The 26,017-nt window shown below is 46.3% G+C and overlaps 1 protein-coding gene across 2 annotated transcripts in view; it reads right to left on the bottom strand.

Moving 5' to 3' along the window:
- MTMR10 (myotubularin related protein 10) overlaps window positions 1-26,017 on the bottom strand; it is a 441,272-nt gene that overhangs the window by 50,704 nt on the left and 364,551 nt on the right. For both annotated transcript variants that reach the window (XM_086958381.1, XM_086958382.1), the window contains one exon: window positions 13,943-14,113. In XM_086958381.1, coding sequence (XP_086814507.1) covers window positions 13,943-14,113 — 171 coding nt within the window. The remainder of the gene's footprint in view (window positions 1-13,942; window positions 14,114-26,017) is intronic.

Here is a 26,017-nt window from a genome sequence, read left to right as displayed (position 1 = left end):
TTGCAATTAAAATTGGTGGAAGACCTGTCAAAGAGTTGATTGTCATTTATAAAGCCAAATGTGTGTCTACGGCGATTTATGGTTCAGGGGTGTGGGGAATCGATTCGGCACTTTGTATACAACAGACTAAGAATCGTTTTCTCCGGTACCTCTTAGGGGTACCAAAATCCACCCCAAAATATTTTATACACATAGAACTCGGCCTTGCATACATTTCGGACATTATTATGACGGAACCCATCCTTCTATGGCATAAACTCTGGCTGACTGAAACTGCCTTTAATCGCAACATCATATCCGACTGTTTACAATTGGATGGCGTTAAGCGCGTTAAGTGGCTATCGACAGTTGAAAATATGATGAGTGACATTGGGCATCCAGAGTTTTTCAAGAACCCCTCTACCATGGAATCAATATCAAGGAAAGGGCTACGCAAAATGGTTATGGACCATCTAGAGAATAAAAGATGGAAGACGGAGAAACTAAAAAAGTCTGTCCTAGCCTATCAAAATATAACTCCCGAGCGGGGTCCACAATTATATCTCAATAGTGATATTAATAGCTACGCTAGAATGCTTTTATCCAGATTTAGAATGGGTTCCTTCTTTCGACTGATCACATTTCCATCTTGTAATGATTGGTCGAGACAAATCCTGCCCTGTCCTTGTGATGATGTGGCCCTCCAATCAAATTTGCACTGCACTTTATTCTGCAAATTTTATCATGTTCCTAGAAAAATTCTGTTAAGACCAATTCTTAAAGAGTGGGGGATCCGTTCTTGCAGAGAGGCATTTCTTAAACTACAAAGAATGGAAACCCCTTAAATAATTTTTACTCTAATTCAATTTTTGAAACTATTGGTGAAATTTAGAAATTCAATGAATTGACTGTATATATCTTTTTATATAAAAATGTTTTAACCCAAAGGGCTCTCTAAACTGTATAATCTCAAATAATCTTTTAAAGTATTTATTGTACTTTTTGAGTATGAACATGATTAATATCTCCCCTTTCCTCATCCATAATTGTAATGATACTGGCTTTTTGTGATATATAGTGAAATCTGTATGGTGATTTCGATGTATTTTAAATGTATGCTTTTATGATATGAAATTTTATATCGAAATAAAGCTTTATTTGAGTTTTGAGTTTGACTACCCTAAACTGCTCTGGAGTGGAATGTGGGCACCCGCTGGGCTCTCTTCAGCATAACCCACCCTCCGCCATACTAAATGTTCAGACACAGTACTGACATCGTGAAAAGTATTCCTTGATCGTTGTCTCCTTCAAAACACAAATACACCCGATTTTTAGATCCATACATGTTGCCTGCTCCCCTCTGAGACTGACCTTCCTCACCCAAGAATTTAGTGAGTCAGCACTGAAATATACCCCCGCGCTTCTTGTGGACCCTGTAGCCAACATGTGGAAGAATAAAGCACCCAAGCGTGCACAATCCAACAAAATGGCCAATCTTACTTACACAGTGCACCCCAATGGCCTGTCTAAAGATCACATGGAAGGAATTCGACGAGGGGAGAGGTGTAGAAGGCAGAGCTGGCCCCACGCTTACGGACATTATTGCGGAAATACAGGGCTCTAAAGCAGAACTAACTACCAACATTGATTTGGTGGCAATAGATGTCACTCTCCTCTGCGCTGACCTTCAGAAGATTTCAGAAAGGGTCACTACTACTGAACAGTCTGTAGACGTTCTTCAGCAAGAGGTCAAATCCCTCAGGGTATGGTCTTAGCCCTCCGAAAACTAACTACCAGACTTGATGAACAAGTGGAAAATGCAGAGGGCAGATCTCTGTGCTTCATGACCAGTATCATCAGATCTGAGAGTACTATCCAACTGAAAATCTTATTTTATTCTGAAGAATCTTAGGGCCAGTGTGATGGAGTGCCCTGTGAGCATGCCCTAAGAGTTTAAATTGTGCACTTTGTCGCATGGGAAACCAGTGAAGTTGTCTCATGCAGCTGGTAGCTGAGCTGTATTTGCCCTTGTTGCACACCAATTTGGCCGCGTTTTGTACTACTTGCAAGCGTTTAAAGAGGTAGTCTGGCATGCCCATGAAGAGAGCATTTTCATAGTCCAGCCTGCTAACAAGCAGGTCCTGTGTAACTGCCCTCCTGCTTTCCAGAGGGATCCAGGAGATGTTGTGTGTAGGAAAAGCGAATGTATGCGAACATGGGGTGTGTGCAGCCTTTGGCCTCTCAGAGCAGTCTGCCTTCTCACTTGTCTGTAGATGGCTGATAATGTCCAATTATTTCTTAGTTTCACCAACATAGCTGCTATAATGAAGTCTATAACTAGATGGAAGTCAGAAACAAAACTTGGGGGCGGTTCAATCCACCAGCGACACAAAGCATGCTAGGAAGCGCAATGTAATTTTAGTACCACTCACAAACAGACTGAATCGGTTAAGAAACCCCAGCCTGTCTCGTGGGCGCCATACTTTGACTACTGTAACGTATTCCCTGAGGCCATACTTACTGTCTTCATGCACATAGTAAATGTTAGTTGGCGATACTCTAAAAAAATAAAAATCCCCTTAATCTGCAAATTCTGCAGTGGTGGATGGATTATGTGGCTAGTGCAGAAAGTTCTCCATCTACGCAGTTGCATCATTGCATTGGTCCTGGTTTGCTATTTTTTTAAGCTGCAGAGGTGAGGCAGTTTGCCCGGAATCACAGGGCGTTGGTCCTATGCCGGGATTCCAACGTGTTCCCCAGTTCCGTGAGCCCACACCTCCTCCTATTTATGCTGGTAAACAGTGTCTCAGGCTTCTAGGTGCATTCCACATACGCTACACCTGCTTGGCTCTGCGGATCACATATTCTGCCCTCAAAGGATCACTCCCTCCCAGGATGGGAAGTTGCCTGGTTCAGTCTGTTTCTCATATGTTCTGTTTCTCATAAGTGTCGCTTGCCTGCCCCATGTCAGAAGCACATCTCTGACCATCAAATGCCTCATTCTACACTCTGTCAACCAAGCACTACAGTACGGCGCAATGAACATGATACAACAGGAGCGATTGGTGGACTCATCAAGGATACGGAGCGCTACAGAGATGTACGTTATGTGGGTGACACATTAAAAGCACATGTATCACAGAAGGTTTCTTTGCGCTAGTTGGGTGAAGTAGATGGGATTCCTGCAGTGCTTAATTTTAAGACGGACTTTCCATTTAGCATGCTTAACACGGGGCGGGGACATAGCTATTCTTTACTTCCAAGCATTCTTCTATTATATGTAGCAACATGATTTTCTTTCCCTTTACATTTTAGAAAGGTTTCTGTATGATAATTCTTGGGCCTAATTATGTCGTTTTGCAGAGAACAAAAAACAAGCATTTGCAATGCAATAGGTCTTGCATTTGCGAGAGTTGAATTATTAGTATTGTAAATAAAGCCTTTTATTTAGGTTTTAAAACCAAAAACATAAATAAAAGATAGTCAGTTACAATGCCAATAGCTCAAACTTGCATGAATGCAAGACCTATTGCATTGCAAATGCTTGTTCTTTTTGCAATGTTGAGAACTAGTTGGGTGGTGAACATTGTCCCTAGTTTTTAGGGTTGTCGGATTGGAACTAGACATGATAGATCAGTCATTTAAACTGCCATCATGGAATGACAGGGGTATAGCTGGATACGAAAAACTTTAGAGTGTATGTATATTTAAGATGTTATAAAATCCCAATAGCGTTCTTGTAGGAGTCACATGGGGGGGGGGGGGGGAGACCGTATTCCCTTCAATTACAGAGCCCATGTACTTGACCCGGAAGGTAGATACGTGGTTCTTTATGGTGATTTGAATGGCCACAAACTGTCTCAAGCTTTGATGTCCCCGACATTTTTTCTCCAGACTTTTCTTTCTTTTTACATTAGTGACGACAGTTGCATCTCTCTACCTAGATGCCGGTATCATATTGGCTGGAGACTGTAACTGTGTCCTAAATGGAGCACTTAACAGAGACCCCACCCCAGACACCAAACAAAACCTCATATGACTGGCTCACTACATGGCTCCCTACATCACGTGAGGGTGGGTCTCCACCTCTCGGACGTATGGCGGTAACACCACCCACTAGTTAGAACATACCCCTGCTACACCCAGTCTGTGGCAACTCATAGCTGACTGGACTATTGCCTGACCTCCACCAGTCTGGCAAGAGAGGGTCAGATATCTCCTACTTGCCCTAATACATATCAGATCATTCCCTAGTTTTGTTGACTGTGACAGGGGAGTGACTAAGCTTCACAATTCCCATGTGGAAGCTCAGGGCGGAGGCCTTATCAAATCCCCCATTTGAGTCTACTGGCCAAGAGTGCCTATCCCATACTTTTCGGAAAACTAGGGTAACACTAGTTCCAGAGCTCTAGATGAGAAGGCGATGAAAGTAGTCATCCGGATCCAAACACATGAGGGTGCTCTTGATGCCATCGAGAAGGCTTTACCCACCCACCAAGAAAAATTAGGGGCCTGGCAGGAAAGCCGTAGTGTGGGGCTGGATAACTGAAGGCGCCTTGAGAGATATCCTTACATGGCTTATTGCCAAAGACTCCACGCATAGGGGGATAAGACAGGTGCAATGCTAGCCATCTGACTTGCCAAGAAACCCCAATGACCCAAATACTAGCCCTCCAGACTGCTCAGGGTTCCTTAGTCTGTACCAAACGGGCCATACACCAATTCTTTAAGCTGCACCTTAGCGAGAACTACGTCAGGCGCAGGGAAGAATTGGCAGACACAGTGGGAGATTTGCTGGCAGATATACCGCTCCCATCTTTTGACCCTGCGAATGCTACACAATTGGATAGCCTCTTTGACCGGGAGGAAATACTTGTGGCGATCAAATATGAAATCAGCTAAATCCTTTGGCACTGATGAGCTTCCAGCCAAATTTTACCACCATTATGCGGAACTAGTAGCCGATAAATTACTAGGTGTGGGAACAGGCCCTACAGAACGGCATACCACCAAACACGATGCGAGAAGACCTGATAATAATGATACCAAAACCGGGTAAGAACCCCCCCGGAGGCTTCGTCCTATCGCTAAATCTCGTTACTAAACATAGATGTTAAAATCCTTAGTACAATCCTCGCTGTGCATCTACTTCCCAAGTCCACCTTGACCAATCATGGTTTATTCCTTAACAGAGCAAGCTCTATAACCTCAGGCGCCTTTTCCACGTATTCCAACCTCCTCAAGTGCGACAGACATCTAATTCCTTAACCCCTTTAGATATTGAACAGGTGTTCAATTCCCTAGGGTGGTCCTATTTATGGCAGGTACTTAAAAGAAAAAATTTGCATGGGGCCCAATTTCATTTGTTGGGTCCAACTACTATACTCAAACCCCTGAGCTAGAGGGAGATCTGGCAGGATGGTATCAGATGCATTTTAACTGCATAAGGAAATGCGACAGGAGAGCCTGTTGTTGCTCCTCATCTTTGAGCTCTCAATGGAGCTCAGGGAAGTGACACTCTGCATGGTTCTACGTCTTTGGGAGATTGCCAGGGGAGGGACCACTCATGTGGGTTCCCTCTACACTGACGACGCCCTGGGTAGAGGTGTTGCACAGCGCTCAGGGCGGCTGACTGAGCATGGGGCTCACGGCTTGAACCCCAGTGCCGGAGGCAGATCAGCCCAGCACCAGGTGACTTTGGGCAATAGCTCACTTAATCGCCCCAACATCTTCCAGCGCTTTGAGACCCTTAGGGGTGATTAGTTTGCGCTTTTCAAATACCAGGTTATTATACTCTATTTAATTCACCCTGAAATTCTTCCTTGCCACAATTTCCGAATTTGGCAAATTATCTGGCCTCAGAGTCAACCACACAAAATCTACCTTATTCCCAATGGGTGAGTTGGTAAATATGCCACTGAGAGCACTTCCTGCGACAGTACTTCAGTGGGCCTCTGAAGGTGTGAAATATTTGGTTATCAGGCTAGCCCACACCCCTTAGTCCTTCCTAGATTTGAACCCAAGGAGAGTAAAAGAGGGTCTCCGATACTTAGTTCGTTTCTGGAAAGAGCTCCCCCCCCCTTTCTCTGATGGGCAGAGCTGCGGTTACTAATATGATCATACTCCGCAGATGCCTATATATCCCTCCAGAGGACCCTCTAATTCTCGGACGATATTTCACAACCCTTGTCATCCTGTGTGTGGAATTACTTTGGGCCAACAAATGGAAATGAGTGGGTCTTTCCACTCTTAAACATATTTTGGGAAAGGAACCCAGCTGGAACTGTACTATATGGCTGCTCACCTCTTGCACGTCGTCCACTGGTTGACCCAGAGGACAATTGGGGAAAAAATACTTCTTCAGGTCTCCTATGGAGATAACCCTCTTTCTGTTCTTTTGTTGAGTGGGTCAAGAGTGCCGCCGGTTGAGTCATTTCTGGTACGCTTGGTCTGTGGGGTCTGGGAGGGAGTACCCACTAGGATACTGCGCTGAGCACCATACTCCCCAGATATGTACATATGGTCACTCTAACCCTTTTTAGAGATAGCAGACTATTTCTAATCAAAAATGGAAAGAGGGCGGTTGTAATTCTCTAGGGGACCTTTATTCTAACAGTTAAGTTATCACTCTGGATGATGCTTCAACGTCCTTCACCCTGGGAAAAGGGCATTTGCTAAAATTCGCAAAAAACTCTGCGGCTGCTTAGGATCTCTGGCTGTCGTTTCCAGATGCACCGGTTCCTTCCGATACCCTGGTGATGTTGTTAAATATGGCAGGAGGGCAGAAATTGATATCTAACATTTATAAGGCCCTCAGAGTAGACATGCCTAATCTTGTCAAATTGGTGGAAGCACTGGAGTGTTGCCAAAGTTAATGAAGGTGTGATGGGCAGCTCCAATGCTAGATTTAAATGAATTCAATATAATTACTTTCATCAAACCTATCTCTCCCCAAAAACTTTCCATGCCATCTACACCTCCTGCAGCGAAAACTGACCACAATGTGGGAATATGACATACACATGGTCTAGTCCAGCCCTTCCCTGACTCCCTATTGGGAAGTGATAGTTGAAAACGTCAACAGAGCTACTAGGTGGAGCATTCCCTTTACAGTTAAGCAAATACTATTGGGCTTGATTTCCTCTCCATTCCCAAAGAAACTCAGCAGGATGTTTATCCTTCTATGTCTCTACTCTCTAAGTGCCGGACTGTTATCCAATGACTGAGCTTGGCTCCCCCAAAATACACAGACTGGCTAACAGATGTTATGGAATGGGCGACGGCTTATGAGACCCGAATGAAATTTCCGTGAAGATTGCAAGCTACGGGACGACCTGCAGGCATGGGAAGCCATGCTCTCCGGCCTCAAAGAACCCACAGGGAACATGCCCACAGTGGACGCCCCAACACGCAGTTCTGTAGAGTAAGAGGCGGGGAACACAAAACTTGCACACTCACTTATTCCATTTCTTTTTCTCATTTCTTCTTTCTTTTCCTCCTGTGAATAGTGACTCACGCTACAACCATAAACAGTTAATTCTTAGTATCTATGGAGTGACCATATACAAGAGCAGTAGGGAGGTGGTGTTGGGGAGGGGGGGGGGGGGGTGAGAGGGGGGCGGCGGCAGGAGATGTTGTGATTTGACTGTTATATTAATTTGGAGACTATTACATTGAAATGTTGTGTATCCCGATAATAGATGTAATATTGTCTATCCCCTAACAAATCTCAATAAAGATCATATTAAAAAAAACAAATATGACCAATAAAGAAAAACAAAAATCCTAACAAGATGATTTAGGGCCAGATGTATCAAAGGGTTTTGCGCATTTTATGTCGTTGGGGAAATGTGTTGATACATATGGCCCCATTAGACCAATTCTACGGTGGCCGAGCCAAGCTACAAGATGGCCGCTCTGTGAGAGGGCTTTGCCGGGCATGCTACTATCCAAGCATAATCCTGTGTATTGAGAAGCTATCAGCAATACAAAACGGCAGCACAGGTTCGGGGACTGCTGCAGTCTCAGATGAAACCAAAAATCAAGCAGCCACGATATCACATTGCACCATTTCTGCTGGCGGGCGATACGGGGCCTGGTGACGCAGAAGCAATGTACGGCGCTGCGAGGAGATGAGACGGTCTGGTGAGCCGCTGGGAACCCATGCCGCAATCCCGTGGTGGTGCTACAGCTAAGAACGCCTTCCCAATCGCAGGGCAGAAAGTACATTAATACCCCCCCACAGATACAGCCACGCATACCGAGCATCGGATGTTCCCATCTAGGGCCCGCGGACGGAGACGCGACCTGGGCCCATCCTGCAGAACAAGGAGCTTCTGAAAGGGAATCCGGAGTGACTTCGGCACACTGATGGTGAACTGCAGCGAATGCAGGTCGGCCGGCCGTAGTCTGGAGGTGGGAGACGACAGTCCAGCCTTCAACAGCCAGTCATCGAGATAGGGGAAGATTGGAACCTCATATCTGCGCAGATGAGCTGCGACCACCGCCATCACTTTTGTGAACACCCGAGGGATGCTGGTAAGGCCAAAGGGCAGTACAGTAAACTGAAAGTGCTCGTGGCCTACTGTGAACCGCAGGTAACGCCGGTTGGCCGGCAGGACGGGAATGTGAAAATAAGCTTCCTGCAAGTCCAATGCTACCATCCAGTCTCCAGGGTCGAGAGCAGACAGGACCTGAGCCAGTGTCAACATCTTGAACTTCCTCTTCTGGAGGAAGCAGCTGATGTTCCTGAGATCCAGGATAGGTCGCAGGCATTTGTCCTTCTTGGGCACCAGAAACTAGTGGGAATAACAACCATGACCCACTTCTGAGTCAGGAACGTGCTTGATGGCTCCCTTGGCCAAGAGAGCCGTAACTTCCTATTGGAGAAGGGCCAGGTGATCCTCAGACATGCGATGGAATTGAGGTGGGATGGATGGAGGGGTAGTCTCGAAGGGGAGGGAGTAGCCCCTTCAGGCAATCAGCAAAGCCCATCTATCCGACAGTGGGGGAGGTGATGGCGAATCCTGCCGCCCACTGGCAATTGATGGGCCTGAAAGGTTGGACTAGGAAGGTTTAGATGCTGTTGCAGAGGGCGCGCTGGTATACTGGCCCGCCCCTGGTCTCTCCACCCATGATGGTGGGATTCCCGGCCGCGCAGAGGCTGGACAGCTTGCACAAGTCTGTGACTTTGGGGGAACGTGGTAGGGCACCCCTTCCGTAGCCACGAAAGGGTTGAAAAGCAGACTGCGCTGGGCGGGAGGTGGAAGCGAGGCCTAAGAATCTGGCCGTAGCCCTAGAATCCCTAAAGCGCATTGTCTGCCTGGTCGCCAAAAAAGGCAATAGCGATTTAAGGGCATGTCAAAAAGGGTTGCTTGGACATCATCCGAAAAACCAGTAGACCTCAACCAGGCATAGTGTCTCAGTGCTATTGACGTGGAAATCGTCCTGCCTAGTGAGCTGGCATGTCCAGCCCACACCAGAAGGCGAACTTCGCTGCATCTCTCCCTTGCCAACAGAACCGGAGAGCACAGCTGGGGCCTCCTCCAGGTACTGTGGCAGCACCTGCGCAACTGTGTCCCACACAGAGTGGGAGTAACGGCCCGAGAGACATGCGGTATTCACCGACCGCAGTCCTAAGCTGGAGGAAGAAAACATCTTCTTCCCAAGGTGGATTAGCTTCTTGGATTCCCTATCAGGTGGCGTGTTAGGGAATGCACCCTTGGAAGTTGAGGCTTGGACGACCAAGCTCTCAGGGGTGGGGTGTTGGGAGAGGAAAAGGGGTCGCCCGGGCCGGGTGGTGGTGTCGGGAAATCATCCTATCCACAGGAGCCCCTGTGTCGGGCTTGGACCAGGTAGCCAAAAGGATGTCCAGGAGGGCCTTGTTAAATGGCAGCAGGGGGTCCAAAGAGGCCACTGCCGGCTGAAGCACCTCGGTCAGGAGTGTAGTCCTGACTGCCAGTGTAGAAAGCTCGAGGTTTAGAGCCTCAGCTGCCCTACCCAATACCACTGCTTAAGGTGCACCCTCCTCCGGAGCCACAGTAAGGGGAGAAAGCATGCCAAGGTCTGGGGATGTATCCAGACCACTGGCCTCACCCAATTCCTCTTTCTAGTCCGGTTCTTCCAACTGGTCTGCTAGAGGGTTTACAAACCCTGCCCAGTCCTCCTCACCTTCCTATGGTAGCCACTCAGGGCAATAAGGAACACCAGGGGAGAACAATAGCACACAAGTAGCGGTAGGCGACGTTGGTCGACGTCGCTCCAGCTCCAAGTCTACTTCGAGGGGAAGGCCGAGTTAGACATCAGCTGGGGACACAACTGGTGTCAGAGGTGTTGTCACAGGATTCACCACGGAGGAGGGTCCTTGGGGGTACTGCGGCACTGGAGTCGAAGCCACTGACATCAAAGGCCTAGAGCCCCCAACTGAGTCAGCGGGGCCAGAGGGCTCGCCGGCGGAGTCAGGATGCCCGAAGATGGAATGCAAGGCTTTGTAAAAGTTTCGAAGCTGGGCAGGTGTTGCTCCGGGTCCTAGAAAGGCCAGAGTCGACCCAACAGACTCCGCGGGCGGAGCCTGACGACTACCTTCCGCTTCCCGTGTTGCGTCGGCCGACGGACAGGGAGAACGTGAAGAGCGACGGTGCTTCTTCGCCTTCTTTTTGTGCTACGACTTACCAGAAGACTTGGATGAAGAATGCTGGTGACGACTCCACGATCGGTCCCGCGACCTCCCTCTCGACGTGGAGCCGACTGCCAGGCCTTGAAAAGCTTTCGGACCGCTCCCGCAAAGACTTCGGGTTCATGGCCCGGCAGTCAGAGCACCTCGCATCAACAAAACCACCATGGGAGGTAGATCCTTCTCCTACCTAGCAGCTAAAACTTGGAACTCACTTCCCACTCACCTTCGCCTTACTCAGAACCACCTAGCATTCAGAAAGCAACTCAAAACGTGGATATTCGACAAGTAACTCCCCACCCTTCTTCAAGCGCCTTGAGACCCTCTGGGTATGTAGCGCGCTATACAAATCTTTTGACTTGACTTGACTTAGTATCCAACATCAGTTTGCGATCAGAGTCACAAGCCTTGAAGCCGGTTCGAGGACGGGACATCCATGCGTGCACCAGGAGTTGAAGGACCTGAAAAGCGTCAACAAAAGTCGCAAACAGAGAATCAAAAAGTGAGGTTCCGCTCTCTCCGGATCTGCGCTGGCTGGCACGGAAAAAGAAAGAACTGACGTCAGAACAAAAGGGCGGCGTTTAAGTAGATACCACAACGTCATCCCGGCGACCACGGAGTAGACCGATGCCACATATCGACGCGTAGGGGTACTGCTGATGAAACAATTCTCCGGATCCAGTCCGACGCCTGGGGGGTAATACTAAGGTGAGGAATCCATAACTAATTGTCGCTTTCAGATCACAGAGTTATAACCTCAGCTCACAGAGGAACAATGGGCATTCTGTTGTGGTCCGCTGCAATTATTATCCCCCAACTACAAATTGAGATTAATTCATTTTAAACTTTTACATAGATTTTACAGGACACCAATCCGACTGCATCGCATGGGTCCAACACCCAATGAAAAATGCTGAAGATGTAAGGCTGACACAGCAACATTTCTGCGTATGGCCTGGTATTGCCCACCTATAATGAAATACTGGTCGGATATCTACAGCAGGATAAACACCATATTAGAAATTCATGTAACACCATCAACCCCAGTAGGCATATTATGATATGTCAAAGATACACCATCTGATATAAGGAAACTACATGCTCTATTGATTTTATTGGCTAAACGCAGGGTTGCAATAAACTGGAGAGATAAACGTGCACCTTCTATTAAAACTTGGACACAAGATATTAGCTTTTGCCAGAACCAGCTATCCACATATTGTGAATTGATGCCGACCCAGTCCAGACCGAAAGACATATGGGAACCAGTTCTGAACTGGGTGCGCACAATCCAGTCAAATAATAATACTCCCACTAGAGAGGACGAAGCCCATATATAGTTGAGACACCCCCTACAGACAAGCTCCACCCTGCACGCTACTCACAGAAACCCAAATATTGTAATAGACCTAGTTCTAATACAGAACAGTATAACATTTCATGTGTCGATAAGATTGTGAGCCTCTACTTGGCAGAACCGCACCCAGCATAGCAGAGAAAGTGAGAAATGCAACAACTCAGACACAGTGGTTAGACTATTGGTTTTGTGGATATCCTTTAAACGAATATGGACGTGGGTAAGTGCTAACAATATCATGTAGATAAGTTATGTGCACCCGGGTGTAATTATAATAGATACTATTACAATGCTGTGATTTATATTTAGGTAACTGCAATTCTACCATACTGACCAGTTTTGGTTGTTAGTCAAAATTGCAATATGTTTAATGTACGAAGGATTTATATCTGTAACCCAATTTGTACATCTCAGTATGTGTCTATGTATAAATTAATAAATGCCAATAAAAATAAAATAAAAAAAGGTAAATTATACTACTCCAATCAAAATCATGTATTTCAGTGAAAGACTGCATATTATTTTTAAGACATTTATAGATATTTATTAGCTGTGATAAATAGCAATGGTTTTTACAAAGCACCCACAACAGTTTTAGTCGTGCACTTACAGACACTTGTAAATAACATGATCTACACTTCAATGGGGAAGGCAGAGTCCCTGACCACGTATCCATTTTATTAAGTAGGTACCCAGTGGGGGTGTGTGCATAAGATCAAGCAAGAGTTCATAGAGTAGAGTAGAGGAGACAAAGAGAAAAAAAGAGTAGACTAACAAGCTATACAAAAAAGAATTCCACAAAATGAAATGTATGGTTGTATCTTCATCTCACGAAAGAGAAGGAGTGTATTCAATTAACCGAGCTTTGGATAGAATCCAGACACATTAAATGCATCTCAATGAATATGTCATTGAGGCAATAAGTGCTTCTACTTATTCTTTAACCAATTTGATATTATATTTTCCTAACAAATATTGGATCTTTGGAAAACTTGCTTTTCACTCATTCCTTTATTAGGAATGGTACAAAGGTTTTAAGATCATTTAGTAGGTTCCAATTGCCAGTGATGTTACTTTGCAAATACCTTGAAAATGGGACTGTAAGTACATTGGATAAAATATTGAATCAAGTTGCTGTTCAAAGTTTGAGTCAACATAAAAGCATGTGCCTGCTTTAATAAAATAAATGTGTGCACATTGTACATTTTCAAATGAATCAACCAATAAAAGTTGTGACATTATTAAGTAATCCCAGCATGAAGTTTATTTTATCACACAAATTTGAATTAATATTTGAATAAAACATCATGGCCGATGGTATCTAAAATGAGCCAACTCACATTTATTAAATTGTATAGAATTTGGATAAGACATGGGGATCTATTGATGAAGGAGTGAGTCGATGAGTGTCAGCTGAGCTCCAGATTCCTTAGCAAATAAATTATATTTTCAGGATTTTCTCACAGAGCAATGATCAAACTCAAACTTTTCTAGTAGAGAAGTTTCCGAATAAATACGTACTTGGAAGAAAGAATTACTTCTTTTTTTGGCAATACAGCACACTTCCCAGAGAGCAAACAATAATCGAGGAATAGACTGATCCTCTTTTTGCTCATTAGACTAGGGTTAGGTGTTTTGTCAGGAGTGATAGATAAAAGAGTTAGTTTCATGCCTTTTGCAAGTGGTGGTGACTGCCCTCTTCTCGCCTATTATTGTTCTACATAAACTTACAATATTGTCAAGCGTGTGCTTTCAAAAGGTAAGAATCTATCTGAATATGTATTAACATTGATTCACAGAAGTCAGATATTTATCAGAAAACACATTTACACCCGATTTACAAATGCTCCAGGTAAAACACTTCTCATCTTTACTAATGTCAAATTGTGAAACATTCCTGAAGAAAAACAACTGGTAAACAATGGTATACTTACTGTGCTCTGCTTAACTCGCTCGTGGGGGCAGTTGAAAAGAAAAGTGCCGAACAAAGAGATTCGAGTGCTGTCATACAGCACTGTCAAGTAAGTTTCAGTGAACTGAAAAGCCGCAGGGTATTGATCCAACAGTTGCCATACACAGTCCAAGAACAGTACGAACAGAGGAGACTTCAGGGGAAAAAAAAGAAACAAATTTACCACACATTAACTAGTTCATAAGTAAAAGGTTCCCATCATTCTTTGAATAGCGGACAACACTGAATGGAACACTATAATAGCGATGCTACATAACAGTTAGAACTAATATTGATCATCTACATGCATACCTTCATCAGTCACTAGAGACAGCCAAACTTTGTGGGGCTCCACATCTGCAGACAAGTAGTTCACTTGTTACCTAAAAGTCATGCACTGAATTTTCGTTCGTAACCTCAGCACTTTCCATAAAACACATTACGGCGTGCACTCATGCCGGTGTTCCCACAAACACGGACAAGTATACTTAATAACAATTATTAAGTGCTCAGAGCATTACGTTTGCGTCATTGTTTAATTGCAACAGACTACACTAAAGTCACTGAACAGCAGTGTACTAGTCAGAAGAACAAAACAATTGAAAATGAAAATATTTAATGCACAACTATGGAAATAATAAACTATGTATATTCCAAGTGAATATGAAGTCCTATGCGAGGAGTACGCTAATGACGGTTACCTTATACAACAAAAATAACAAAAATCTCCACGGGTGCCTGATCCCTATCGAGATCAGGCACCCATAATTCCAAGAACAGCGAAACAGTCAACTCAGCAAAACACATGCAAGGTATTTACAGAGTCAGCTGCACCTCCGATTTCAGTATCATATGTTTTACTTCCACTTAGAGGTTATAAAAGTAAACCGAAGAATATTTGAAGAGTGGAGCATTTCCATCACACATTGTTCCCTCTCTACTGGAAATAATTGATGATTATAATGGATCTTTATTCTGAGAAATAAGTCGTATTTTGAAACAATCTGCAGGCATCCTAAACAGCAAATAAAGATCAGAGGACCATTCAACCTGCAGCAAAAAGCAACCCTGTGTGCCGGGGGGGATGGCACCACGTGACTCTTGATTGACGTCATCCACGTCCGTGACAAAGATACATAAGTCCCACCCGGCGTGCCTACGTCAGTTTTCTTCTGAGAACTTTTCCATGCCACAACTTGGAGCCATCACAAACAATAACGGTGAGAATACGGGAACAGTGTGCGAAAAAATCCGCTAAACAGAAATGAAAGAAACAAAGGGTCAGAAACAGCACCATCCAGAATAGTGCCAGGTATCATGCACCAAAAGACCTGGAAGGAAAGAACAGAGCACAGCTACTGTAAAGCAAGCTCGCAAACAATTACAACAGCCTCCCCGGGTGTAGAAAGCATGTGAAAAATTGCAAAGCAGACGAAGAAGTCTACCACCACCACCCAGAACAGAGAAGGGTGCCAAGGCCAGAACGAAAGAGCAACGGCAATTCATCCCCAGACAACACCAGCAAGGAGAGACATCTCCCAAAAGAGCTACGGGTCGAGGCCCGGCCAAGGGACCTCAACCCTAGGGACTGCAAAGGAGCCAGAAGTGCAAGCAACGAAAGAAAGAAGGACATGAGCAACCCCACACTGGAGACCAGGGTGCAGGGGCGCAGAAGTACTCATAAAACCATCAACCAATCACCAGTAGGAAGGAATGGAGCAAACCACAAAACGAGCATCCCCCGAGAGAAGGAGTAAGAAAAGGCACTCGCAGGAGACAACCACCCGGAGGCAGGCGAGTGCAGAAGATCAAGGAAGGGTCCTCGCAGAATGGGGAGGAAGGGCAGGTCGTGAAGGAATCTGCGGCTAGAATCCTCTTTACCAGATACATCGTTACCGAAGATAAGTAACTTGTACATCTGATAGAGACTACTAGCCGCAGATTCCTTAACGTAGAATAGATACCCTAGCAATACCCAAGGGGAAGGAGGGTCTGCGAGAGGACCTCACCAGCCTGAACAACACAGGGCCCCAATTGGGGATGTTTCACAGGGACAGGAAGAATAGTCCAGTCCCCCCAAAGCAGAAGAGACCTCGCCATCTTAGAGGAACACGGACCCCACAGGGGATGTGTTATGAAGACATGAGAGGCAGCCCAGCCCCCCCCAATTAGGAGGAAGCATGGACAAGGTGAAAAGGGGGCCAATGCACCCCAAACCCAGTCAAGGTCTAGAGCCCCCCGCCAGAAGCCCCAGAGGTATAGGCAGCGTAGAGGAGTACGGGGGAAGAGAACTACCCCAAAACTCCAAGGAGAAGAGGTAGATACGAAGACAAAGGCCTCCTCTGCAAAACACAAAGTGAAGAGGGCAGTCGCATCTATCACAGCTTGAAGAAGACAGCCAAGATAGAACGGCGCCTCAGTCAATAAGGGCAGGCGCAAAAGAAATACGTAGTCTCACAAGGCTCCAGCAGAACAAGATGCAGGATCGCCAGGGCCCACGCCAAGGCCCCCGCCTGCAGACCAGAAGAGCAGGCAGATGCAGCTGGCCACTGGCAAGCGCCACCAACTTAACGGCCAGACTATGCCAGACTCAAAACAAGGGCAAGGACAGAAAAAATCCCGAACGACCCCTGAAAGGAGACCGTATAGGACAGGACCAATCCGACCAGCCGGAAAATAAGAGGAGAAACAAGTAGGATGGACCAAGCCGGCAACACTGGAAAGTATCTCTTCTGGAACACCAGACAGAGGGCCAAGCTAAACGGTGTACAAAAGGGCACAAACACCACAGCACAACGCCGTAGATGTCAAAGCCACGCCAGGGCAAGACCAAGAAGCTGCACCAGCAGAGTACAGCAACACCAGGAAGGGCGAGGAACCCTCAAAGGGGAGTCCACACCCTCCCAGCGAAAGACAGAGCTATACAATAGCTACAAGTATCCCACTTAGGGTGTGACATGTCCCAAAGAAATTATGGGAACCACTCTTAGGAAAGAAAATCCCGCATTAGAGAACAAAACCATAAAACCTGTGGCAGAAACCACAGAATCAGCCTAAAAGTACACTCTTTCCAAAAAGGGGCTGAACCAGCAGCCAACTGAAGAGAGGGGCCAACCAAGGGACCCAGAGGGCACAGCAAACCACACTGAAAGTGTAACGGTCACTCCAAACACCAGATTCCAGGAGCAAATGGGATAACACCTCCCGCCAACTCCCGGAGAATCAACAAGCCAGCCTACTGAGGAGGGAGGAGGAGCCCCGCAAGAAGACACTGAATGGCAGAGTCCGCATGAGTGTTAAACAGAAGGACCCAGTCAAAGGGCAGGTCAACCAGACGCGCCCTAATATTTTCAGAAAAAACAGCATCACATAGCCAAGCATGGCGACGGAGAGCCACAGAAGCGGCCATAGCATGGCCGAGAGCATTGGCAACATCTAAGGCCGCACGAAGAATAAACGCAGCAAACTCTCTACCATCCAACACATGGCTCCACAGTTCAGCATGGGCACCCTTCATGGGAGACATGAAAAAGAAGGGACTCCACAGAGTCCCATAAGGCTGGAAGTAGCCCTAGCCAATACACACAGTGTTGAGCACCCACAAGGCAGCACTGAAAGAAGTGAAGACGTTACGTCCCCATGAATCCAACCACTGGGCCCCCTGAGATGGAGGAAACACCACCACAGGCAAGGACGGAATAGCATCCATAGTAGAGAACCCCGAGTAGAAGGGTGGAAGGATAGGCAGACAGGGTCGTGCGGAGCCGGACGGTGGCGATGCAGGAGCGGCTGAGGCACCGGATCACCCATGGCAGGGCGCCCCCAAGCCCCCAGAAGAGAATTATGGAGCGACGCTTCAAAAGGAAGGAACAACTCCCATCCACCAGAGCCCTGGTGGAGAACTTCCAAAAGGTTATCTGTAGGGAATGGAGCGACAGGTTCACCCATCCGCAGAATACCAGCGGCTGTGGAAATAGCCTGAACAAAAGGCAACACTGGCCTCAGTAGGGCGTCGCGGAAAGGAAAGTAATTCCTCAATGGGCGACAGCTGCAGACTGAGCCGTCCGTCCCCAAGTCCAGGGGGAAGCAGCCAGCCCCGCAATAGTGGGGGGATCCACAGATGAATGGGGAACCTGAGGGGCCCCAGGGGAAAACTGAGAGGCCAGTGGAAAAGCCAGCCGCGAGACACGCAAAGAAGGGTTCAAGGATTTAGGCCGTGGGGACGGCGAGGAGCCCTCCCTGGAAGATGCCAGTGAAAAGGCAACAATGCAGCGCCCTGTCTCCGTGGAGGAAGACACAGACAGATGTCAGACCTCTGCAGAGGAAGGAACCTCAGGAGACGAATCAAGAACCCAACGCCGGCATGGCTCCGTGGAGAAGTGTGGCTCACGGGTTAGAGGAGGCAGACCTGGAAGCAGAGGTCAGCCCGGGACCAGGGTTCAATTCCCGGCTCGGCGGGATCTCGGGTCCTAAAATGTCCACGGACTCGACAATTCTCGCTCCGGTGCCTACTCGATTCACGGGTTCACACTCTGCGACTCTGGGCAATAGCTTGCTTAATCTCCACAACGGCCCCTCGCAGTGGGATGCCTGGCTTTCACCTTGTGGATACCCTGCCGGGGTTATCTCACAGGGGAATAGCAGGACGGGTTCCCTAAGCAAGCGCTTAGATACCGGGTCGGTGATTTGCGCTATATAAATACATGTACATTTACATTCACAAGAGGGGAGCCCTGAAGGACTACACCTCAATGACATCACCCTCCTACGACCTGAAGCCGAAACCTTCGGAGCCAGGTTCAGAGCCGCAGGCGACTCCGCGGAAGGGATTCACAGACGTCTCAGGAGGTGGAGGAGGGGCCAAAGAAACCTGCAGAGCAGCAGCGTAGGCTGTCATTTGGGCCCTATTCGCCCCAACACCGGGAAACGGCGGGTAGGAAGGCAATAGGCGTGAGCGCACATTCCGAAGGGAGCCGGCGCCCACTGCCGAAGGAGGACAGGGCCTCGGAGACAAGCTGAAGGACCTACCAGCCGGCGAACAATGCCCTTAGGGCCGTGGCGAGGGACGATGTTGCAGACGGAACCGGCGGCTCCTTTCTTCTGAGGTAGGGGACGGACGCTGGGATGACACGGACCTGGACAAGCAGGCAGACAGCAATTTCATCCGGTGCTCCCGCCGTGATTTAGGCTTAAGGTGCTGACAGGCTTCACAATCCATCGAGTCGTGGTGCTCGCTCAGGCACCACATGCAAATCGGGTGTGTGTCTGTTGCCGACATGGGACGTGCACAAGAGGTACATGTCTTGAACCCTGAAGGCATTCGCACACTGTCAGCTAACGCCAAAGCGTGAACAAGAAAAGAAGGCCTGAAAACAGGCCAGGACACAATCCGCATCTACGTTGCATACGGAAAAGAGAAAAAACTGACGTAGGCACGCCGGGGTGGGACTTGTGTATCCTCGCTGACGTCAAGGACGCGGACGACGTCAGGGCGGAGTAACGTGGTGCCGTCCCCCTGGCGCGAAGGGATGCAGTGACAAAAAGTTTTCCAGATCCAGGCTCACACCTGGGGATAATTCTATGTTAAGGAATCTGCTGCTAGTAGTCTCGATCACAGGGGTCTTCAACAGGTGGATCGCCAGCTACTGGTTGCTCGCCGACCCTCTGAGAGTAGCTCGCGCTGGGCTATTTAATTATTAAGACGTCATTTACACTTTTATTTTGTATCCCATCATTTTCTTTCAGAACTATCAGCCCTTTTTCACAACTCACCCGTCCTTGCCCCCCCTCACACAAACCAGCTGCTCTGATTGGCTGTAGTGCACTTAGCTGGGGCAGGACGGGCTGAAGAACGTGATGTTTTTCCTTCTAGGCACGCACCACCTGCCTTTTCCAGGCTGTCACCGCGCTTTGCATCATGCTCCACTGACTTGGGCCTCTCGGAGCTGCTGTGAGGTAAGAGGGGCCCCTGACTCTGAATGAGCAGAGTCGCCAGCTAAAAAGCACTCAGTGCTTGCAAGGCCTTTTGATTTTAGCATTGGCTGCCACTGCACTTTACATCTGCCTTCAGTAATAAAGCGCAGTGGCAGGCAACGTTAACATTAAAAGTGCTTTCAGGCACTGGGCCGGTATCGCTGTGGCAGTGTATGTTAAAGTCTAAGATTCTTGTCTGCACTAATCGGCTTTCACTGACTTTACCACGCTTTCATTTGCCTTTGTGTAGTAGTCAGTAAAAGCGGAATAGTCAGTGAAAGTGCATGCAAGTACCTTTGATTTTAACATCGGCTGCCACCGTGCTTTACATCTGCATTAGGAATAAAGTGTGGTGGCAGCCAACGTTAACATCAAAGGACCTTGCAGGCACGCTACCATGGTGGCAGCCAACGTTAAGTGCTTGCCTGCACTGAACACCTTCAAATTCATGCAAGGGCAAATATATAGCGCAGTATAGTAATCAGTGAAAGCCTTTTACTGATTACTACACTGCGATATATATTTCCCTTTTTATGACTGTGACAGCTGTTAGCAGGCTTGGTTTAGACTTGCATGCCCGGACCTTTGATTTAACATCGGCTGCCAACATACTTACATTTGCCTTAACCGACAGTAATAAAGCACAGTGGCACCCGATGTTCAAATGAAAAGTCCTTGCATGCACTGTGCTGCTACCGTGCTTGAGCAATGAAGTGCATGCACTCTAGGTAACTTTTGTGCAAACGATGCCAGTGCCTTTGATGTACTAACTACGGAGTGACTAGGAGGTGGCGTGATATGGACCTGGGTGTCCTATGGTGGAGTGGGCTTGTTGAGTGTTGAAGACCATCTTCAGCAGATGTCGGTTTTGCTTTTGGAACATGAGTGGATCTGGTATGTTCCTGCTATTGGCGACCGTTCCGTTTTACAAAAGCTTCTTTTTGCCGGATGGTATAATTAGCCAAAGTAATGGTGCTATTGATCGATATCTGCCTACACTTTGGCTTGCTTTAGAGTACTTGTTAGAGCCCTGTGCCTGAGGCACAAATGGTTTTATTTGATCTGAGGCGGTGGCAGTCAACACAAAAAATCCAAGGTGCTTGCCTGCACTGAACTGCTTTCACAGTCCTGCAAAGACAAATATATAGCGCAGTGTAGTAATCAGTGAAAGGATTTCATTGATTTCTACACTGTGCTATATACAGAGCATGCAAGGACCTTTGATATTAAGATCGGCTACCACCGTGCTTTAACATTTGCCTTAACAGTAATAAAGCACAGTGGCAACTGACATTCAATTTAAAAGTCCTTGCATGTACTGTGCTGCAGCGCAACCTATGCCACCGGGAGCTAATGCGGACTTCATGTGGGGGCACCAACGTAAATATAGAAGACACCTGCTACTGCGTTCCTGGCCTCCACCAAATTTCTGCCAACAATAAAAATGTCAAACTAGTTGATGAGTGTACTTCCTGGAAACAGAGAGAAATTGTTTGTGTAATAATTTGTAAACTTACATAGAAAGTTTGTACTCACCGTAAGGTAGCACAGAGGGTTAACATGCTTGCTGCAAAGAAGGTGCAAATTGTTGCTAGCTAGCTCTTTAGGAGTTAAAATCCTAATGTAGAACAGTGAACAAATAACTTGTCAAAGAGCTGTATGAAAACTGCAAGGTATAGGCTGGCTGGCCTGGGCTGGACCATTATGATTTACCACAGTTGTTGCAAAATAGGTTTATTTGGGTAGAAATCAATTTCTATTAGAATCCCCCAACCATGGTGTTAGGAGTTAGGGTTTTTTTAAAAAAGTTCTATGTTTCTGCCTACCCTGACCAAGCACTCTTAAACTATGCTGCCTACCAGAATGGATGACTTGTGACTCTTTTAGCTTTTTGTCCTCGGCCTTATGTAACATTTCACTGATTGATTGTCCCTGTGTAAATCTGTGTCATGTAAAGTGTTCTGACACCTAACACTGGTTGGTAGGCGTGGCGCTATAGAACTAATTAAAATAAATGTATCTGAGAGAGAGTGGTTATGAGGGCTTGAGAGGCACTGTTAAAGGATGGTTATGAAGGAATCCGTAGTGGAGTTGGTCACTTGGGGGGTCAACAAGCATTGCCGCTCTGGGCGCCGCCAGCGGTAAAGCCGGCCCTGGCTACCGTGTTTTACATCTTCCTGCCTTCAATAAAGCACGGAGGCAGCCAGCACAAAAATCCAAGGTGCTTACCTGTACTGAACTGTTTTCAGTGTCATGCAAAGGCAAATATTTAGCGCAGTGTAGTAATCAGTGAAAGCCTTTCACCGATTTCTACACTGCGCTATATATTTGCCTTTGCATGACTGTGAAAGCAGTTCAGAGCATGCAAGGATCTTGGATTCAAACGTTGCCTGCCACCGCGCTTTACATCCTCATTCAAAAGTAAAGCGCGGTGGCAGCAGAGGTTAAAATCAAATGGCCTCTCATGCACGGAGCTGCATTTTTGTAAATAAAATTAGGTGCACTTTGAAAATGAAGGTCAGACTGGTGCCAACTAGAACAGTACTCGGACCTTTAGCATTACTGAAAGTACATGTTTTTGAAACAGGTTGGTCTGTGCCTCTTCCTTTGCAACTTTTCCTTCTGCTACACGTCTCAACAGGCAGAAGCAGAGCATTGTCACAATTCAAAGAAGGAAAGGTCTCGATTTAGAAGCTATTAATTATAAGCTTTTGAAGCGTCTTCACGACACAAATCCAAAGTAATTCCTTTCAGTGTTTCTAGACGGGAACTAATAAGTATTTTATTCAAACCATAGTATGGGTTCTGAAGAAATTAGGTTTAAAATCAATTAAATTGGGCGTGTGGGGGTCTCTTCCGGAAACATGTGTGAGTTGTTTGGGGTTTAGTAGCTGATGGAGCAAGGTAAAGAACAAGATTTTATTCAAACTTGTGAAATTGATCTTCCATAACGTTAATTGAATTAACAAGCTTGTGGTAAATTATTAATCAACTTAGTTTAAGAATACATTCATCATTAATTGTGGGAAAAACTAATGTTCTTTTTGTCGCATACGCAAAGAAAAAAATAATAAACTAATCTTGTCTATTGTCTTTGTCAGTATTAAATGCGGCAGTTAAATTAATTGCATGTGCTTATTTTATGTGCTTATGTTATGACTTTCTGTGATAAAGAGCTCATGGAGTTCCTGCTATTCGAAAAGGAAGGGTAACTATAATGTTGCATTTATGTGCTTTTGCTAGGTAACATAATTAACAGGATTAATTAGTAAAGGGGGAGGGTAACAGAATGGGTCTCAATTCTTTAATTGATGTCTTGTGTTTGTTTAATAATAGTTTCCAAAGTGAGGCCTAAAGATGGTTCAGAAATATGGCTGACAGAGCTGCAGACGCGAAACCTTGTCCAGAGTGGAGCATTTGCACATGCATAGCAGTGAAGATTTTTACTGCATGGTCATCGTGAATTGAAAAGCAGTTCTTTGGTTGCGTTGAACGTGCTCATGGAAAGATAGCTCAAGGACAGGAACTTAATGTGTCTGCCAAGGTTAGCAAGTAAATATTTGAAACTCGAGGAGGAAAAGTATCTTTCTTGAGGAAGCCGAAAACGTGGAAATGAAAGACAATAAGGCTTACATGAAGCCATGGACTTGGTCAAGAGTCGGAGATGACCTAACAATTTTTATCATGGACTGACACAGGACAGCCAATGAAAAGCTTGGATTTGTTAAAAAGAATGTAAAATGTAGAAAGTTTAGCTAGAGAGAAAGGTATAAAGTCTGACACAATGAGCAAGGAAAAAACTCTTACTTTCCGATTCCTGAGTGCCGTGACATGCTGATGGACCTTTGGCGCATGTAAGGACAGCAGACTTTAAATGATTTTTCCCCTTTTAGGTGAAGTGGGAAATAGTCCGGGAAATAGATTTAGGGAATGGAAACTGTTATTCTGCTAATATTTCGTTTTTTTGAGTTTGCTTTTAAATGTCAGTTTTAAATTCATTTCCTTATTAAAATGCTGCTTTCTTAATTGCTTATGAAATAAAGATTCTAAAACTTTAAATGCTTTTCCTTATGAATAATAAAGTTGATAAAATTAGAAATGAAGAAGACAAGCTGGTCTTGTTTATTCATGGTCTAGTTACCATCAGTTGATTCAATCGCCTTAGTGGTCTGTTTAATAAATAATAGATGTTTAGAAAACCATGGTAAAGTTGATAAAACTGCAGTTTTATATAATGTAAATAATAAGAGAGTAGATTTATTAATCATACCACCTGATTCAGTTGCTCAGAAATTGTCTCATTGGTTTATGGGCCTTTATATGTGTTTTGTGATTAATGGGGAGTATTGAGGTGTTAGGTAGTGTTTATGAGACAGTTTTTCAATCGGAGCACTGGATCAATTACTTGGTAGCAGAGTTACGGTTTCTATGGTAACTAGTATGTTACATGGTAAATACATAGGATTAATGTCTAAAACATGTTAAGTCTATTTAGTTGTTATATGTAGTCGAAAGGTTTTTGCCAGCAGTGTGAAAAGAAATGCGTTACTTACCTGTAACAGCAGTTATCCAGTATTGGTGTCTTTCATAGATTCACATGCCTGAATCATTCCCCGTCGCCGAGACGGGAGCCTCCGGTACATAAAAAAGTAATGTCCTAAGGACATACATAGAGAATATAGGCCGAAGGGCCTCCCCTTTGGGGCCTTTCCACGTCCTTATGTAAAAAGGACCGAACTCTCATCGTTAGCCAATCAGCTCCGACCTCCCTCTAGAACCTTCCCGGGAGGAGCCTCAGTCCCTCAGATTTTCGTACGCACCCAGATAGGGTGTCGCAATGTAGACATAGAGGTACGTGAGTCCTTACCGGGGAGGCGGGAGGGTTGCATGTGAATCTATGAAAGACACCAATACTGGATAACTGCTGTTACAGGTAAGTAACGCATTTCTTATCCAGTATTTGGGTGTCTTTCATAGATTCACATGCCTGAATCAGAGTAGCCAGCAGTTATATAGCATAGTGGTAAAGCACATTCTCACAACCAGCAGGCCTGCATAAATTACAGACAACGTGAGAAACATGGCAATATACAGTCATGCATATAGCAGAAAAAACCCATGAAGAATGTGCATACCTGGATGGCGGGACGAGGTAAGGCTCACCTTATTGGAAGAGATGGCGCAGCACCGCTTGTCCCACTGCAGCGTCCTTCTGCAGTTCGATGTCCAGGCAGTAGTGCCTGGAAAAGGTGTGCGGGGACTTCCAGGTCGCCGCTCGGCAGATGTCCAGGATCGTCACTCCAGCGAAGAGCGCCGCTGACGTTGACATCGCTCTGGTAGAGTGGGCAGCCACTCGGTCCGTCAAAGGCCGTCCGGCCTGATCATGGCAGAAAGCAATCGCTGAAGAAATCCAGCGGGAGATGCTCTGTTTTGTCAAGGGCAAACCCATGCGCGGGTTGCTGTAGGCTACAAAGAGTTGCGAAGACTTCCTGACCTCTTTGGTCCTGTCCAAGTAGAATTTGAGACACCTTTTAAGGTCCAAGGAATGCAGCGCCCTTTCTGCCGCTGTGGAAGGGTTTGCAAAAAATGACTTGAGTACAATTGGTTCGTTCAGATGAAAGTCTGACGGCACTTTAGGAATGAATTTAGGGTTGGGCCTGAGTACCACTCGGTCGTGCCTGAATTGGAGATACGGTTCCTGAATAGACAGCGCTTGAAGTTCGCTGACTCGTCTGGCCGACGTCAGGGCGAGCAGGAGTGCCGTCTTCCATGAGAGATGTTTGAGAGTGGCCCGGTGTATGGGCTCGAAAGGGTGTTTCATTAGTTGGTTGAGCACCAAGTTCAATTGCCAGGTCGGAGGGACTTTCCGAGGCCTCGGAAAGGATCTGTAGAGCCCTTTCAGAAATTGCTTTATCAGTCGACTGGACCATAGGGAAGGTCCAGATGAGGTCCTGGTGAATCTAGAGATCGCAGCCAGATGAACCTTAATGGAGGCGTGAGCCAGCCCCGACTGAGCCAGGTGGAGGAGGTATGGTAGCAACTGTACTGGGGTGACCCGGAGAGGGTGTAAGCCTTGTTCCGAACA

This window comes from Lissotriton vulgaris, chromosome 2_1, assembly GCF_964263255.1.
Source record: "Lissotriton vulgaris chromosome 2_1, aLisVul1.2, whole genome shotgun sequence".
Classification (NCBI taxonomy): domain Eukaryota; kingdom Metazoa; phylum Chordata; class Amphibia; order Caudata; family Salamandridae; genus Lissotriton; species Lissotriton vulgaris.
Note: the sequence above shows the minus strand (reverse complement) of the source record. Positions and strands in the feature narration are given on the sequence as shown.